The sequence below is a fragment of the Salmo trutta genome, unplaced genomic scaffold (assembly GCF_901001165.1).
Source record: "Salmo trutta unplaced genomic scaffold, fSalTru1.1, whole genome shotgun sequence".
Classification (NCBI taxonomy): Eukaryota; Metazoa; Chordata; class Actinopteri; order Salmoniformes; family Salmonidae; genus Salmo; species Salmo trutta.
In genome coordinates, this window is record NW_021823327.1 from 17,624 (window position 1) to 35,675 (window position 18,052).

Sequence of the window (18,052 nt, forward strand, 5' to 3'; positions counted from 1 at the left end):
GTGTGTGCATTGTTTAGGCCTATTATAGATTGAGACTATGATTTTGATATATAACACAGTTACAGTCACAGTGAGAGCCATTAATGTATGGGTACCATATATTACAATACAAACACTGACTTATGTATAGCTGCTAAAATAATTAAAAAATCAATACTGTATTTCTTGAGGAATTCACCTCATACAAGTACTTGGGAGTTTGACTAGACGGTACACTGTCCTTCTTTCAGCACATCAAAGCTGAGGGCTAAAGTTAAATCTAGACTTGGTTTCCTCTATCGTAATCGCTCCTCTTTCACCCCAGCTGCCAAACGAACCCTGATTCAGATGACCATCCTACCCATGCTAGATTACGGAGACATAATTTATAGATCGGCAGGTAAAGGTGCTCTCGAGCGGCTAGATGTTCTTTACCATTCGGCCATCAGATTGGTCACCAAGGCTCCTTATAGGACACATCACTGCACTCTATACTCCTCTGTAAACTGGTCATCTCTGTATACCCGTTGCAAGACCCACTGGTTGATGTTTATATATAAAACCCTCTTAGGCCTCACTCCCCCTATCTGAGATATCTACTGCAGCCCTCATCCTCCACATACAATACCTGTTCTGCCAGTCACATTCTGTTAAAGGTCCCCAAAGCACACACATCCCTGGGTCGCTCCTCTTTTCAGTTCGCTGCAGATAGCGACTGGAACGAGCTGCAACAAACACTCAAACTGGACTGTTTTATCTCAGTCTCTTCATTCAAAGACTCAATAATGGACACTTACTGACAGTTGTGGCTGCTTTGTGTGATGTATTGTTGTCTCTACCTTGCCCTTTGTGCTGTTGTCTGTGCCCAATAATATTTGTACCATGTTGTGTTGCTACCATGCTGTGTTGTCATGTGTTGCTGCCTTGCTGTGTTCTTGTCTTAGGTCTCTCTTTATGTAGTGTTGTGTTGTCTCTCTTGTCGTGATGTGTGTTTTGTCCTATATTTATATTTATTTTAAATCCCAGCAGGAGGCCTTTTGCCTTTCAGTAGGCCGTCATTCTAAATAAGAATTTGTTATTTTTAAATGTTTTAAATGTAACCTTTATTTAACTAGGCAAGTCAGTTAAGAACAAATTCTTATTTACAATGACGGCCTACCGGGGAACAGCAGGGAAAGAACGACAGCATTTTACATTGTTAGCTCGGGATTCGATCCAGCAACCTTTCTTAACTGGTTTGCCAAGTTAAATAAAATACATTTCTGACAAGTTCAAGGAACATCCAGTCGCAGTTATTCTCCTCGACACTAGAGAGCGGACTAAATAAATTATGCTCGGTTTGTCCCTCATCGTGCACCGTACTCGGTCTTATTTTGCAAGGACTCAAAGTGGGAGGTCCTTTTCCCCGCAGACTCCAACATGGTGAGCCGTATTTTCTTACGATTTTCTCCCGAATCATCATCAAACATCACTTTTTCTGAATATAATATTGCACATATGACTGCAATTGTATAGAAATATATACTTTGTGCAATGGTTAGTCCCTGTATTTAAATAATAAGTTATGTCTGAAACGATTTTAGAAAAACCGATTCGTTTGACCATTGTAGCCACCGGCTAGCTGGTTAGCATCAACCCATTTCAGCCAAACATGTTTCCGTTACCACGACTTCTACGTTTAAAAGTCTATTCCCGAAGTTTATACCAGCCTTGGTAATTGAACACACCTTTTGCGGCGAGAATGTGTGTAAAATTAACCCTTTTTGTTGTGCTTTCACCGAGTAGGCCCAAGCCGGAACTCGCGTTCGTGGACACTATAGCAAATAACTAACTAGCTTGCCAACGGGTCGCATGGTATCTCAAAACGAGCAGCCGTTTGTCCGGTAGGCTGTTCCAGTAACGTTTTACTGCTGTGTTGTTTAACCTTGTTTTTCTGTTTACCAGGCACGAGGACCGAAGAAGCACCTGAAGCGCGTTGCAGCGCCCAAGCATTGGATGCTTGACAAGCTCACCGGAGTGTTCGTAAGTACATAACTACTTTTCTATGTTGAAAACACAATGTTACTGGCTGGTTGCAGACTAGTATACACATTATTAGCAAAATGTTGGGCATTCATATCTAGCCATCAGTTTACCATTATTTTCTCGACGAACATGTAATTCATTGTCTTGTCCCCTACCTGTATCTCCTCACCTGGGCTGTTGGACCAACCCAACTTAACTTGAGGCACGTTCCCCTCCTATTGAAAGAGAACTTGTCAAGTTTTTTTCCCTTTCCATTATTAAAGTAAGCACGGCAAACAGTTTATGCCGTTGCTGGAAGGCGCTACATACTCAATTCGAGTCTTTACTGCTGTAGGGTGGTGCCTGTATACTTGTGCTTCTGAGCAGAGTTGTTGTAAAGCAAGTGAGTTTGTTTATACTAGACCCCACCTACAGTCAACCAATTACATCAATGCAGAATTTTGCTGGGGCGTAGTACGGAACTCAACTGTAGCCGCGATTGCATCACACCATCCATATGGCGCCTCCGACTAACGTTTTCATATCAATGAAGGTGTTTGTTTGCAACATGCATAGTTGTAGTAATTTGCTATTTCGTCTACTGAACAGTTGTGGCTTTCACTCCCATCCTAACCCCATTCCCCACAGTACTCTCTCCTCCCTGTGTATAGTGGTCTGCTATCCCTGCATTGTCTATAGCCGCCGTTGTTAATCAAGGTAGACTCAGCTACGTGATGTTGCCACAAGCAGCACCGCAGATATTGCGACGAGTGAGATGCAAAACTTCACCCTGTCATACGGCGTATGAAGCTGGGTTTGCTTCACGCTGTCATGTGGGAATTCTGGGACCCAAACTGGAAGTTTAACCTCGTGCTTCAATGCACTCAGTAGTTGCAGATATTGACCCACTATGCTGTTTACTTTTATCTACGTCATATTGTTGAATCCACCTTTTAAATGCTCTCATATAGTTACAGAGCCTAACCTTATTCTCCCCCTCTAGGCTCCTCGTCCCTCCACTGGTCCCCACAAGCTGAGGGAGTGCCTGCCCCTCATCATCTTCCTCAGGAACCGTCTGAAGTACGCCCTGACCGGAGATGAGGTCAAGAAGATATGCATGCAAAGGTTCATCAAGATCGACGGCAAGGTCCGCACTGATATCACCTACCCCGCTGGCTTCATGGGTAAGTCTGGCTGGGGGAAAGGGGTTGGGTGAGGAAGGGAGCCATAGGGATGGCAATGGGAGAAGCCAAGGAGTACATAAGGGTGGGTAAATGTTCGGCTTGCTCCTTTCGGGGTTAGGCGACGTGAATGTCTGTCCCTTTCATATTCCCTTAAGAGACCTTTGCTTGAAAAATGGAGGAATAAACCCCCCCCTGCAATATTAGTTTGTCTCTTTTGAGACACCATAGCAACAACATAGCCAGTACACACTTCCACAAATTATTTTAAGATAAAATCAAGAAGTATGTAAATGTCATTCTTACAGATCTTAGTTGTGCAATTTTAGATCAGATGTTTGGTGCCATATTTTTTTTAACGTTTTATTTCATTGAATGATAAACACTTCATTGAAGAATCACGTCCATAGTTCCCATACCTGCTAGGAGTGTTGACCAATCACTGACGAAGAGGCGTAGCTTTCGGCTATCTAACTTCGTGCGCAACTACGGGGGAAAATGGATTGTAAAATTGGCTTATACCACCTGGTTCTCAATCCTGGTCCTGGGGACCTAAAGGGGTGCATGGTTTTGCTCTAGCACTACACAGCTGATTCAACTCATCAACTCATCAAAAGGCTTTGATTTGAATCAGGTGTGTAGGACAAAAGCAGAAATGTGCACCCCTTTGTGTCCCCTGGACCAGGATTGAGAATCACTGGCTTAGACTGTTGACAACATGTAAACTATTTTGACTCTCAATGTTTATTGAAAACCCATACATTTTGCACAATGAGCACTTGTCTTTCAAAGACATCTTTGCAGTTGATGGTTAGCTAGCACTCTTTTATTTTTTAATATTTTTTTGCCATATTAGGATTGACATGAGCGCAGTCAAAACGCCTCAAAACAACATGGCTTCAAGAATACGATACAAATCCCTTATGATTCCCACATGGCTGCTTGTCATTGTTGCTATGTGACGTCAGAATCATAACTCATGCCCTTCCTGTGTCATTTTCCTTAAGTTGTCGGCCAACCCGTCTGTGCGAACGGTTAAGGCCATCGCATGCTTCGCAGTCTAATGTGTGGCGAGTGAAGGAGCGATACTAGCAAAGTCCTACATGCATCCTCCCTTGACGTAATCGCAAATTTTAGGTCATTGATCTTGCGAAAGCAACGCTAGAAGCATCTGTTTTTCACCTAAGCCAGTGACGAATGTAGAGGGCAATGAAGACACACTTTGGTTTTGATCAACGAGCTGAAATAAATCTCACCAATACCTCTAAGAAGTTCTGAGCTCTAATCAATAGGATGTGTATTTTTAAGTATTCAAACTGGGCCTAGGTCACTAAACATGGCGCTAAAGCTCCCCTGATTCCTTTCTACAGGAATTGTTTAGTTGGAACTAGATGGGCTGTAAGGCACTAAAGGTAATGGCTAGCTTGCTCTGGGCTTTTAGGGCAGTGAATGATTTTTTTTGATTAGTTTTGTGTTAGCGGTGCTGCTTGGTGTTACTGGTTAGCTGTAAGACCAGATGGTCACTTCAAGGAATTAAGTCAGTTCTTAGGTCTACACCCCTGGGGCTCCCATATACACGCCACCAAACCAATAGACATTTGCCGTCTTACATTCACGTTTTTCACGGGTGTGCGTATTCCCACACACACAGTAAGTCTTAGCACCTTTATCCCTGCCAAGAGCGACGACGACAGCGTCGTTGATTAATTTCCTAGACCAGGTGAATCAGCCCACCATGTCACACCTCTCCTTCACTGGGCCATATCACGCTGTGGAGAAGCGCTCTTCCATTTCCTTGTTTCTCACGTCCTTCCTCTACCCATTGGATGAGAAGGTCAGAGGGGAGGGTCTGAGATGTAGTCTAGCTTGTCTAAAATGTTGTCGACTTTCATTCCGTTAGTCAATAACAGTTGACCCATCTGAAGTGTTTCCAAATATGAGGATGTAATGGTAACTGATTTGATTCAAAAGCTGTGTTTTTGTTTTGTTCTAGTTCAGCCTTGACAGACTGAATGTTGTTGTGGTGTTTGTCTGTGTTCTGGATGTGATCATTGACTAATGCATGTGCTATGTCTGTGTAGATGTGATCAGTATTGAGAAGACTGGAGAGCACTTCCGTCTGATCTACGATGTGAAGGGCCGTTTCACTGTGCACCGCATCACTGCTGAGGAGGCCCAGGTATGACACACGTTGTGACCGTATAATCCCACCTTTTTTTTTAACCCGAGCAGTACCATATAGTCGGCTCAATCTTCTGTATGACGGAGCAATGAAGACAATATTTGGTTTTGATCAACGAGCTGAAAAAACCCTCACCAATACCTCTAAGAAGTTCTGAGCTCCAAACAAAGGAATTAACTGAGTCCTAATGTGAAATGGTTGTTTCTACCTTTTGGGGTAAATAAATGCCTTCCGTGATTTCAGTCGGATCACTTGTGCTGCGTACAGTGCATTCGGAAAGTATTCAGACCCCTTGACTTTTTCCACATTTCGTTACGTTACAGCCTTATTCTAAAATTGATTCTATTTTTTCATCAGCAATCTACACACTACCCCACAATGACAAAGTGAAAACAGGTTTTTAGACATGTTTGCAAATGTATTAAAAGTACAAAACAGAACTTATTTACATAAGTATTCAGACTCTTTGCTATGAGACTCAAAATTGAGCTCAGGTGCATCCTGTTCCCATTGATCATCCTTGAGATGTTTCTACAACTTGATTGGAGTCCACCTGTGGTAAATTCAACTGATTGGACAAGATTCTGAAAGGCACACACCTGTCTATATACGGTCCCACAGTTCACAGTGCATGTCAGAGCAAAAACCAAGCCATGAGTTCACAGGAATTGCCTGTAGATTGTCGAGCCAGGGAGGTGACCACGAACCTGATGGTCACTCTGACAGAGCTCTAGAGTTCCTCTGTGGAGATGGGAGAACTTTCCGGAAGGACAATCATCTCTGCAGCACTCCACCAATCAGGCCTTTATGATAGAGTGGCCAGACAGAAGCCACTCCTCTGTAAGTGACAGCCCGCTTGGAGTTTGCCAAAAGGCACCTAAAGAATCTCAGACCATGAGAAACAAGATTCTCTGGTCTGATGAAACCAAGATTTAACACTTTGGCCTGACAGTCAAGCGTCATGTCTGGAGGAAACCTGGCACCATCCCTACAGTGAAGCATGGTGGTAGCAGCATCATGCTGTGGAGATGTTTTTCAGCGGCAGGGACTGGGAGACTAGTCAGGATTGAAAACCTGCTCCACAGTGCTCAGACTGGGGTGACGGTTCACCTTCCAACAGGACAGTGACCCTAAGCACACAGCCAAGACAACGCAGGAGTGGCTTTGGGACAAGTCTCTGAATGTCCTTTAGTGACCCAGCCAGAGCCTGGACTTGAACCTGATCAAACATCTCTGCAGAGACCTAAAAATAGCTGTGCAGTGACGCTCCCCATCCAACCTGACAGAGCTTGAGAGGATCTGCAGAGAAGAATGGGAGAAACTCCCCAAATACAGGTGTGCCAAGCTTGTAGCGTCATACCCAAGAAGACTCGAGGCTGTAATCGCTGTCAAAGGTGCTTCAACAAAGTACTGAGTAAAAGGTCTGAATCAGTTATTTAAAAAATAATAATAACAAAAATGCATTACCTGTTTTTGCTTTGTCATTATGGGGTGTTGTGTGTAGATTAAGGGGCGGGGGGGGGCGATTTAATCAATTTTGGAATAAGGCTGTAATGTAACAAAATGTGGAGAAGGTCAAGGGGTCTGAATACTTTCTAAATGCACTATATATGTGGACACCCCTTCAAATTAGTGAATTCAATTTCAGCCACACCCGTTACTATACATCGGTTACTGACCGACGTGTAAAATTGAGCACACAGCCACGTTTCTGTGCTTCCAACTTTGTGGTAACAGTTTGGGGAAGGCCCTTTCCTGTTTCAGCATGAAAATGCTCCTGTGCACAAAGCGAGGTCCATACAGAAATGGTTTTGTTGAGATCGGTGTGGATGAACTTGACTGGCTTGCACAGAGCCCTGACCTCAATCCTATCAAACACCTTTAGGATGAATTGGCACGCCGACTGAAAGCATGGCCTTATCGCCCAACATCAGTGCCCGACCTCACCAATGTTCTTGTGGCTGAAGGGAAGAAGCATATGTGGCAAGTCCTCACAGCAATATTCCAACATCTAGTGGAAAGCCTTCCCAGAAGAGTGGAGGCTGTTATAGCAGCAAAGGGGGGTCCAACTCCATATTAATGCCCATGGTTTTGGAATGAGATATTCGATGAGCAGGTCTCCACATACTTCTGTTTGTGTAGTATAGTTGGGGTTCAGACCCCAAAACCTAGTGGTTATTAAATCAACTTTTGAGACATTTTTGGATTTAAGTGCTTAAGTTACCCGGCCTAGCCTCTATAAACTAGGTTTGGAAGGCCCTACCATAACAATCACTCACTCTGCACTCTCCCGTCTTTCCCCCCTCTCCAGTACAAGCTGTGTAAGGTGAAGAAGAACCTGATGGGTACCAAGGGAGTCCCCGCGCTGGTGACCCATGACGCCCGTACCATCCGCTACCCAGACCCCCTCATCAAGGTCAACGACACAGTCCGCATCGACCTCGCCACCGGCAAGATCACAGAACACATCAAGTTCGACACAGGTAACATTATTTTATGGAACTTCTAACGTCTAGTGACATAAGGAAGTTGTTTGATACCGGTGTGGAAATGGGTCTAGAGATTGGGAATTGACTTGTCTTGCATTTTAGTATTTTAACGGATTTGATTTATTACACACTTACTTACTACATAAAGTGCTTTGAGTATATAAGTGAAGCTCCTCATCCTCCACCAATGTGGGGCAACCATTTTGTGAAATTGAAGTAAAATGTTAAGCAGGATTAATTGGTGCTGCTTGTTCAGTGCTGTTATGTCGGTCCCCCTGCACACCAACTAGTTTCCTACTATCCCTGTCTGCATCCCGTGGCTGACAGGGATGCTTGGCCTCGACACCTTTTCACACAGACAGGCAATTTACAACTGTTTGTTTTGGTACTCTGCAAAAACAAAAATACATTATGGGAAAGTAATATCTGTTCATTCAGACCATTGGCTCCATAAGCACTCTTGGAAAGTTTTTTTTTTTTGCGGATGTGACTGAAGCAAAACAACACTACGACCCAATCAAACTTGGCATTCTAACCCTCTTCTCTCCTCCACCCTCTTCTCTCCTCCACCCTCTTCTCTCCTCCACCCTCTCCTCTCCTCCACCCTCTCCTCTCCTCCACCCTCTCCTCTCCTCCACCCTCTCCTCTCCTCCACCCTCTCCTCTCCTCCACCCTCTCCTCTCCTCCACCCTCTCCTCTCCTCCACCCTCTCCTCTCCTCCACCCTCTCCTCTCCTCCACCCTCTCCTCCACCCTCTCCTCCACCCTCTCCTCTCCTCCACCCTCTCCTCCACCCTCTCCTCCACCCTCTCCTCCACCCTCTCCTCCACCCTCTCCTCCACCCTCTCCTCCACCCTCTCCTCCACCCTCTCCTCCACCCTCTCCTCCACCCTCTCCTCCACCCTCTCCTCCACCCTCTCCTCCACCCTCTCCTCCACCCTCTCCTCCACCCTCTCCTCCACCCTCTCCTCTCCTCCACCCTCTTCTCTCCTCCACCCTCTTCTCTCCTCCACCCTCTTCTCTCCTCCACCCTCTTCTCTCCTCCACCCTCTTCTCTCCTCCACCCTCTTCTCTCCTCGTAGGTAACCTGTGCATGGTGACTGGCGGTGCCAATTTGGGGAGGATTGGTATCATCACTAACCGGGAAAGGCACCCTGGCTCGTTTGACGTGGTTCACGTGAAAGACAGCGCTGGAAACATCTTCGCCACCAGGCTGGGAAACATCTTCATCATTGGCAAGGTGAGCAGAGGAGTTGAGCACTAACATGCAAATACACGTTGCAGACAACTCAACCCGTCCATTTCTTGACACGCTTGTAGTTGCTCAGTACTCGTGTGTGTGTGTGTGATTGTACGGAGGTAGAACAAAGCCAATGCTATGTCTTCGGTGCCAGTGTGATATTGTCTGCTGGTTCTATCCTCAATCGCTGGCACACTTTACAATGATGAAGAGCAGGTTCACATCTATACAAAACCAAGTAGATTGCAAACTGTGTTTTTAATGTTATACTCTTCTGTCTGCTGGGGTGGGGACTTGGATGGAGATGAAGTTGTCACCATACGTTCTCATATTCTGGCCTTTTTCCCAACCAGCATGATCACTTCTTAAAAGCATCATGTCACTTTTCAAAGCTATTTCTATAGTCCTCTTCCTGTCCCATGTTGAACGCATGTCCATTTCCTGTTGAGATCTGTCTCTAGTTATCTCAGTTCTGATGCTTGATGGCTAAAACTTCGTGTTTTTAACTTTGAATGTGAGTTGCACCTGTTCCCTTCAAATGTCCTAATCTTTTCTCCTTCCCCTCCCAGGGAAACAAGCCTTGGGTGTCCCTGCCCCGTGGAAAGGGTATCCGCCTCACAATCGCTGAGGAGCGGGACAAGAGAATCGCTGCCAAGGCCGGCAGCAGCTAAATCCTATATGTAGGTCTAGGCATCCTGGCTTTGAAATAAAAAACATGTTATTTACAACAAAAGCCATCCGCTGACTGGACTTCTGTTTTCCATGTTGTTTAGTAAGTGATTTGTAAATGTAGATTTTCAGAGCAGCTTCCCCCCAACAAATGGGCTCAGACTTCAATAGTAGTTTCAATCTTCACATAAATGAGTGATATTTTATGTCTCCCAGAATCTCCCCTCAACATTATCATGCACTGGAATTTCTAGGGTGGAGTTGGGGACCAATTGAGACCATGGAGAAGAAAAGTATGTGTTCCAAATGGCACACTGTTCCCTATATAGTGCACCACTTTTGACCAGGCACCATAGGCCTTTGGGGCCTTACTTATTAACCTTGCTGATGTATAAAATATACCCCCCAGAACATGCGTGTGCCCGTTTTCGGAAGTTGGCGTTTATAAAAACTGAACTTGACATGAACGTGTGCTTATCTTTTAGATCATGTGCTGTTTCTAGTGGTTGGAAGTATTGCATTGCTAGCATGTAAGTAGCCTAGTGTTTCGTGAAAACGGGGATATGATGGTAACTTGTTCATATAAGAAAAACGGGTTAATAAGATGCAATCATTTGCCGTTAGTGAGAAACTTTGCATTGTCAAATTTTTAAAACGGACATCTTATTTCCTAGGCTAATGCGTTTCGGAGATTGTACAATTCCTCACGGCTTCTGTCACCGTATGGTGTCATACTCAAGAAGTAGCCTATAGGCCTACAAGTCGGGAGACCATTCGTCCCGTTTCTCCTTTAATTGGACCCACGTCACTAGTAAATGAGCTTTTAAGTATTTTTGCTCTGCCATCGGATCCGGAGAGCATGTTTAACGGTGGAACCGACGGTTGTAGGCTACTTCTGTAGTTTACGTCGGAATAGTCTAACTTTCAAATTTCTCAAATATTTAAGTTATAGCCATTTTCATAGCCTATTCAGCTATAAGTATTTTGCTCTGCATCAGAAAGGAAGCGTGATTTTAAAACAAAATGTAACAGTTGAACAAGTGAACAGGCACTTGCTCTTTTGCATTGAAGTGTTGATGGCTATCATTGTTAGGTACACAATGTTTCAGTATTTGCGGGCAGTGCAGCATATTTGTGCGCATTATTTTCCACAGCCATTCCCAATCGTTTTTGTCTTTAATTAAACTTTTTTTTCTGTCAGATGGCCTAGGCCTACCGCAAGTGTTCTGCTAACACCTCCAAAGACCTTGTAGCAAGTTCGCCATTGCCATTTCTTTTAGGAAATTGCCTTGGCCTAATTCCGATACTTCCAAAGGATGCAGCGAATAAGGGCGTTATTGTCACCACAAAAGGTCAATGATGTGAGTTTCAGTCTAAATTGTAACGCTCATTCACACGTGTGCAGTTACGGACGGATCTGATTAATGACAGGAAGTGTATGTATGGTGTGCGCCAAGTTTATAAATATTTTTGTATGTGTGCAGGCTTTATAGAAATGGCGCATGCCATATTTATAGGGAAATGTATGCCACAGTTATACTTGAGGCTCCTGATCAAGTAGTGCACTATATAGGGTGCCATATGGTATGCTGACTAACTGATTATGGTTTGGCAGTGATGCTGAGGGGTGGGAAGGTGGTCCGTTTTATAATTACAGATGACAAGGGGTTCTCACCCCCGCCTTCTCACCTGTTTGTGACGCCGCGACAGTCTCTTCCTCAGAGACTGAAGAGGAAACAAGACACTCGTTTTTTCTGTGTCAATGAACTAAGTAGACCAGACCCAGCTGCTATGGCATTGGTGTCTATGGGAGAGCCATCTCTTTAAGCAGACAGGAACTCACCATTTTGTTTTTCATGGTAAACGACCTGAGTGAACGATCTTTATTTATCCACCATCTTTGTTACTAATTGCTGGACACTTTATTCTCCATCTCTTTCCACCATTCCAGTCGAGTGTATCAGAAGGATCTTCTCCTTGGCCTTTTATCAATTAGATTTGCTTACCTCCTGCGTCCTCTCGCCTGCTTTTGAAAAAGGGAGTCAGGACGGAGTGTGAACGTGGATGGTAATTCTCCACTCGCACATCATTAGGCAACTTAATTTTACAGGGGTGGATCCCAAAATGTGTTAAATTACCAAAACAAATTACGTTAGTTGTGCAAGCATATTGTTTTGGAACGCGTGGATGTTTTTCTCTGACAAAACAAAAGGGGGTGTGCCAGAGATCGACAGTCTTCTGCAGTAGGATACACATGAGTATCCTCAATGAAAGGTGGCTATCGATGGGTGCACTACTTTCGGATATGGCCCCTATGTAGGGAATGGTATTCTGTTTGGGATGCAGTTGTGATGGTATATTGATGAAAGCAGTATGTTCATATTTTACTTTAACCTGACTAGCTTTTTCTACATCAGATTAATTGAAAGGAGATGAAAAGAGCTGCAGTAGGGATCCTCTTTAGACTATTGAAATGCACCCTGAGTGTGTGATGGCTGGAGCCCGTCCTCCCTTCTATCTCCCCCCCTCCCTATTCAGGTGGCTGGTCTCTCCATCCCTCTCATCCCCTCTTCCTGATGTCTCCATGGCCCCATCACCCCCTCCTTTTCTGTTCAGGTGGCGTCATCCTTTCCCCCCCTCTCTCCATCCTTCCCTCTATCATTCCTACCCTCCTATCCCTCCCTTCTCTGTTCAGGAGGCTGGTCACCTCATCCATCCATCCCTCCCTCCCTCTCTCTCCTGTTCCTGAGTCCTCCAGAAGGCATTATGGACCCTGCTGAGAGACGGCCTGTTCCTCCCACTTGGCCTGCACACTCACCTAGGGAAGGAAGTGTGTGTGTGTCACTGTCTGTGTGTGTGAGAGTTAGTGTCGCGTCCTGATCCTCCAGCAGGAACTTGGCCTACGGACTCACATCACCACTACACACCACAACACACCCCGCAGGAGTTGGAGAGGGTGTGTGTGTGTTGTGGGGCGGGTGGGCATGGATGGCAGGACGGGACACAACATGACTGACCATAAAACATTTTTTTTTAAATGCATGAAATGAAATGTATGCATTCACTACTGTAAGTGGCTCTGGATAAGAGCCTCTGCTAAATGACTAAAATGTAAATGTATATCTCTGACACACCACTACAGCAACGTCCTCGGCTGATTTATTTTAGGGACGAGAAGTGTGTGTGTGGCTAAATCTGAGAGGGAATAAGTATCTTCAGACTTGTAGATGGATGTTTAGGATCTACCGTCTGACGCGAGAGATTCTGCCGTCTGACGCTAGAGATTCTGCCTACAGATTCTGCCGTCTGACGCGAGACATTCTGCCGTCTGACGCGAGACATTCTGCCTAGAGATTCTGCCGTCTGACGCTAGAGATTCTGCCGCCTGACGCTAGAGATTCTGCCGCCTGACGCTAGAGATTCTGCCGCTAGAGATTCTGCCGCCTGACGCTAGAGATTCTGCCGCCTGACGCTAGAGATTCTGCCGTCTGACGCTAGAGATTCTGCCTAGAGATTCTGACGTCTGACGCGAGAGATTCTGCCGTCTGACGCTAGAGATTGGGGGAATATGTGCATTTGTTTGAATGAAATCTATGCAGCTGTGTTATTTATATTATTTTTGTCTAGTCACAACTGAACTTGTGTGAGTGACTTATCATTCAGTTCCAGCATTCATTTACCTGCCACCTACCTACTCAATATAACTGACCATTTTGGATGTTCTGATCACAGGCTTTGATGCTTGAAGTCCTTCCAAACTTTACTTTACTTCTGGAAGTTTTTTTGCACAAAGGCTGTTCCGGCATTGTTTACTGTCCAGCATCAACTACTTAGTGTTTCATCCCCTTTATCAAAGAGCTCCTCATGGATTAACTATAAACCAAATAAGTGCTTCTCTCCTGTGTCTCTTCATTCCAAACTTTATTGACATTGTTTCCAGGGACAAAGGGTAAGTAATACTCAGAAATATCCTCCTCTCTTTTGAGATGCAGAACTGTACACACACACACGTACACACACTGTTTGAAGGGTGTAATGTGAGCTTGGCCAGGCTCCTGCTCTGCTCTGGTCCTGGCTGCAGAAAGAAAACAACCTATTTGATGTGAACAGAACAGAACTTGGATTCACCAGAGACCCAGTTGGTGTTTGACCAGACCTGGGCTCAAATCCTATTTGAAATCTTTTGAGTGTTTCCTTCAGCCTGCCTGGAGTGCCAGGTGGGCGGGGTTTACAGTTGTGGGACTATTCTATTGGTCAATTAAGCCAGATAAGCTCAATCAAGCTCAGATAAAGTATTTGAAATTATTTCAAATACTATTTGAACCCAGGTCCGCTTTAAACTGGTACATTTGGCAGAGGAATAATGGGCCATACAGAAATAAATAAATAACATGCATTCAAAGAAAAGCATAATAATACTGTGAGGGTGGTAGAGAGGAAGAAAAGGAGGGGGGTGGAGTGATTCTGGAAGAGTTTGAGCTCATACGTTAGAGCAATGAAGTGGGTTGGACATGCCGAGAAACAATGAACACAGTCATGGAAGGAGGGAAGGAAGGAGGGAAGGGTTGGGGACAGATGTTTCCAATCAATTGCGCTTCCATCATGTGATGGACAGATGGACGGTGTGTGTGTGTGTGTTTGTGCGTTAGTGTGTTCATGTGGTCACTGTTTATGGAAATCGCATCAGCAGCCGTGGGAAACATCCGCATGATTAGATTAGTGTACATGACATGGTGTTGTATGACGTAGCCTACCTTCTCCTTCCAATAACTCTCCCACTCGTTGTCTTTCTTGCTGCCCCTCTCTCGCTCCACTGTTGATGTTTTCAATTGTGCCAATAAAGACCTTGTCTCTCCCCCTTTCTCTCTCCTTTTTTCTCCCTCTTTCTGAGACACCTCTCTTTACCCCAACAACCTCGCTCTCTCCCTTAGTCCCTTATAGTTAAGACACAGACAGACTGCATGAACTGGGTCTACAGCACATGGCTGGGGCTACAGTATACGGCTGGGGCTACAGTACACTGCTGGGGCTACAGTATACTGCTGGGGCTACAGTATACTGCTGGGGCTACAGTATACTGCTGGGGCTACAGTACACTGCTGGGGCTACAGTTTACTGCTGGGGCTACAGTACACTGCTGGGGCTACAGTTTACTGCTGGGGCTACAGCATACTGCTGGGGCTACAGTATACTGCTGGGGCTACAGTTTACTGCTGGGGCTACAGTATACTGCTGGGGCTACAGTTTACTGCTGGGGCTACAGTTTACTGCTGGGGCTACAGTACACTGCTGGGGCTACAGTACACTGCTGGGGCTACAGTATACTGCTGGGGCTACAGTATACGGCTGGGGCTACAGTATACGGCTGGGGCTACAGTATACTGTTGGGGCTACAGTATACTGCTGGGTCTACAGTATACTGCTGGGTCTACAGTATACTGCTGGGGCTACAGTATACTGCTGGGGCTACAGTATACGGTTGGGGCTACAGTATACGGCTGGGGCTACAGTATACTGCTGGGGCTACAGTATACTGCTGGGGCTACAGTATACTGCTGGGGCTACAATATATGGTTGGGGCTACAGTATACTGCTGGGGCTACAGTTTACTGCTGGGGCTACAGTATACTGCTGGGGCTACAGTATACGGCTGGGGGTACAGTATACGGCTGGGGCTACAGTATACTGCTGGGGCTACAGTATACTGCTGGGGCTACAGTATACTGCTGGGGCTACAGTATATTGCTGGGGCTACAGTTTACTGCTGGGGCTACAGTATACTGCTGGGGCTACAGTTTACTGCTGGGGCTACAGTATACTGCTGGGGCTACAGTTTACTGCTGGGGCTACAGTATACGGCTGGGGCTACAGTTTACTGCTGGGGCTACTGTACACTGCTGGGGCTACAGTATACTGCTGGGGCTACAGTTTACTGCTGGGGCTACAGTATACTGCTGGGGCTACAGTACACGGCTGGGGCTACAGTATACTGCTGGGGCTGCAGTACACGGCTGGGGCTACAGTATACTGCTGGGGCTACAGTGTACTGCTGGGGCTACAGTATACTGCTGGGACTACAGTACACTGCTGGGGCTACAGTATACGGCTGGGGCTACAGTACACTGCTGGGGCTACAGTACACTGCTGGGGCTACAGTATACTGCTGGGGCTACAGTATACTGCTGGGGCTACAGTACACTGCTGGGGCTACAGTTTACTGCTGGGGCTACAGCATACTGCTGGGGCTACAGTATACTGCTGGGGCTACAGTTTACTGCTGGGGCTACAGTATACTGCTGGGGCTACAGTTTACTGCTGGGGCTACAGTTTACTGCTGGGGCTACAGTACACTGCTGGGGCTACAGTATACTGCTGGGGCTACAGTATACGGCTGGGGCTACAGTATACGGCTGGGGCTACAGTATACTGCTGGGGCTACAGTATACTGCTGGGTCTACAGTATACTGCTGGGTCTACAGTATACTGCTGGGGCTACAGTATACTGCTGGGGCTACAGTATACGGTTGGGGCTACAGTATACGGCTGGGGCTACAGTATACTGCTGGGGCTACAGTATACTGCTGGGGCTACAGTATACTGCTGGGGCTACAATATATGGTTGGGGCTACAGTATACTGCTGGGGCTACAGTTTACTGCTGGGGCTACAGTATACTGCTGGGGCTACAGTATACGGCTGGGGGTACAGTATACGGCTGGGGCTACAGTATACTGCTGGGGCTACAGTATACTGCTGGGGCTACAGTATACTGCTGGGGCTACAGTATATTGCTGGGGCTACAGTTTACTGCTGGGGCTACAGTATACTGCTGGGGCTACAGTTTACTGCTGGGGCTACAGTATACTGCTGGGGCTACAGTTTACTGCTGGGGCTACAGTATACGGCTGGGGCTACAGTTTACTGCTGGGGCTACTGTACACTGCTGGGGCTACAGTATACTGCTGGGGCTACAGTTTACTGCTGGGGCTACAGTATACTGCTGGGGCTACAGTACACGGCTGGGGCTACAGTATACTGCTGGGGCTGCAGTACACGGCTGGGGCTACAGTATACTGCTGGGGCTACAGTTTACTGCTGGGGCTACAGTACACGGCTGGGGCTGCAGTATATTGCTGGGGCTAAATTGCAGGGGCTACATTGTACGGCTGTGGCTACAGTGTACTGTTGGGGCTACAGTGTACTGGTGGGGCTACATTGTACTGTTGGGGCTACAGTGTACTGTTGGGGCTACAGTATACTGCTGGGGCTACAGTATACTGCTGGGGCTACATTGCACTGTTGGGGCTACATTGTACTGTTGGGGCTACATTGTACTGTTGGGGCTACATTGTACTGTTGGCTCTACAGTGTACTGTTGGGGCTACATTGTACTGTTGGGGCTACATTGTACTGTTGGGGCTACAGTGTATGGCTGGGGCTACAGTATACTGATGGGGCTATAGTATACTGCATTGGCTACAGTGTACAGCTGGGCTACATTATACGGCTGGGGCTACAGTTTACTGCTGGGGCTACAGTATACTGCTGGGGCTACAGTACACTGCTGGGTCTACAGTACACTGCTGGGGCTACGGTTTACTGCTGGGGCTACAGTTTATGGCTGGGGCTACAGTATACTGCTGGGGCTACAGTATACTGCTGGGGCTACAGTATACAGCTGGGGCTACAGTATACAGCTGGGGCTACAGTATACGGCTGGGGCTACAGTTTACTGCTGGGGCTACAGTATACGGCTGGGGCTACAGTATACGGCTGGGGCTACAGTATACGGCTGGGGCTACAGTTTACGGCTGGGGCTACAGTGTATTGCTGGGGCTACAGTATACGGCTGGGGCTACAGTGTATTGCTGGGGCTACGGTTTACTGCTGGGGCTACAGTTTAGGGCTGGGGCTACAGTATACTGCTGGGGCTACAGTATACTGCTGGGGCTACAGTATACTGCTGGGGCTACAGTACATGTCTGGGGCTAAATGGCAGGGTTTATAGTATACGGCTGGGGCTACAGTATATGGCTGGGGCTACAGTACACGGCTGGGGCTACAGTATACTGCTGGGGCTACAGTATATTGCTGGGGCTACAGTTTACTGCTGGGGCTTCAGTACACGGCTGGGGCTACAGTACATGGCTGGGGCTACAGTATACTGCTGGGGCTACAGTATACTGCTGGGGCTACAGTTTACTGCTGGGGCTACTGTACACGGCTGGGGCTACAGTATACTGCTGGGGCTATACGGCTGCGGCTACAGTGTACTGCTGGGGCTACTGTACACGGCTGGGGCTACAGTAT

At 46.5% G+C, this 18,052-nt stretch overlaps 1 protein-coding gene, 2 non-coding genes and 1 pseudogene across 3 annotated transcripts; all 4 read left to right on the plus strand.

Moving 5' to 3' along the window:
* Window positions 1-1,330: 1,330 nt before the first annotated feature.
* LOC115190148 (40S ribosomal protein S4) lies at window positions 1,331-9,811 on the plus strand. Its single transcript, XM_029748637.1, has 7 exons — window positions 1,331-1,401; window positions 1,924-2,001; window positions 2,987-3,167; window positions 5,246-5,343; window positions 7,658-7,829; window positions 8,917-9,074; window positions 9,644-9,811. Exons 1-7 carry the CDS (start codon window positions 1,399-1,401, stop codon window positions 9,743-9,745), a joined length of 792 nt encoding a protein of 263 aa, XP_029604497.1. The 5' UTR covers window positions 1,331-1,398; the 3' UTR covers window positions 9,746-9,811.
* LOC115190151 (small nucleolar RNA SNORD61) lies at window positions 4,371-4,446 on the plus strand. The gene has a single exon (XR_003877121.1). It is a non-coding gene; the product is annotated as a small nucleolar RNA SNORD61 (small nucleolar RNA).
* LOC115190150 (small nucleolar RNA SNORD61) lies at window positions 5,432-5,507 on the plus strand. Its single transcript, XR_003877120.1, has one exon. It is a non-coding gene; the product is annotated as a small nucleolar RNA SNORD61 (small nucleolar RNA).
* On the plus strand, window positions 9,130-9,272 carry LOC115190149 (uncharacterized; annotated as a pseudogene).
* Window positions 9,812-18,052: the final 8,241 nt, after the last annotated feature.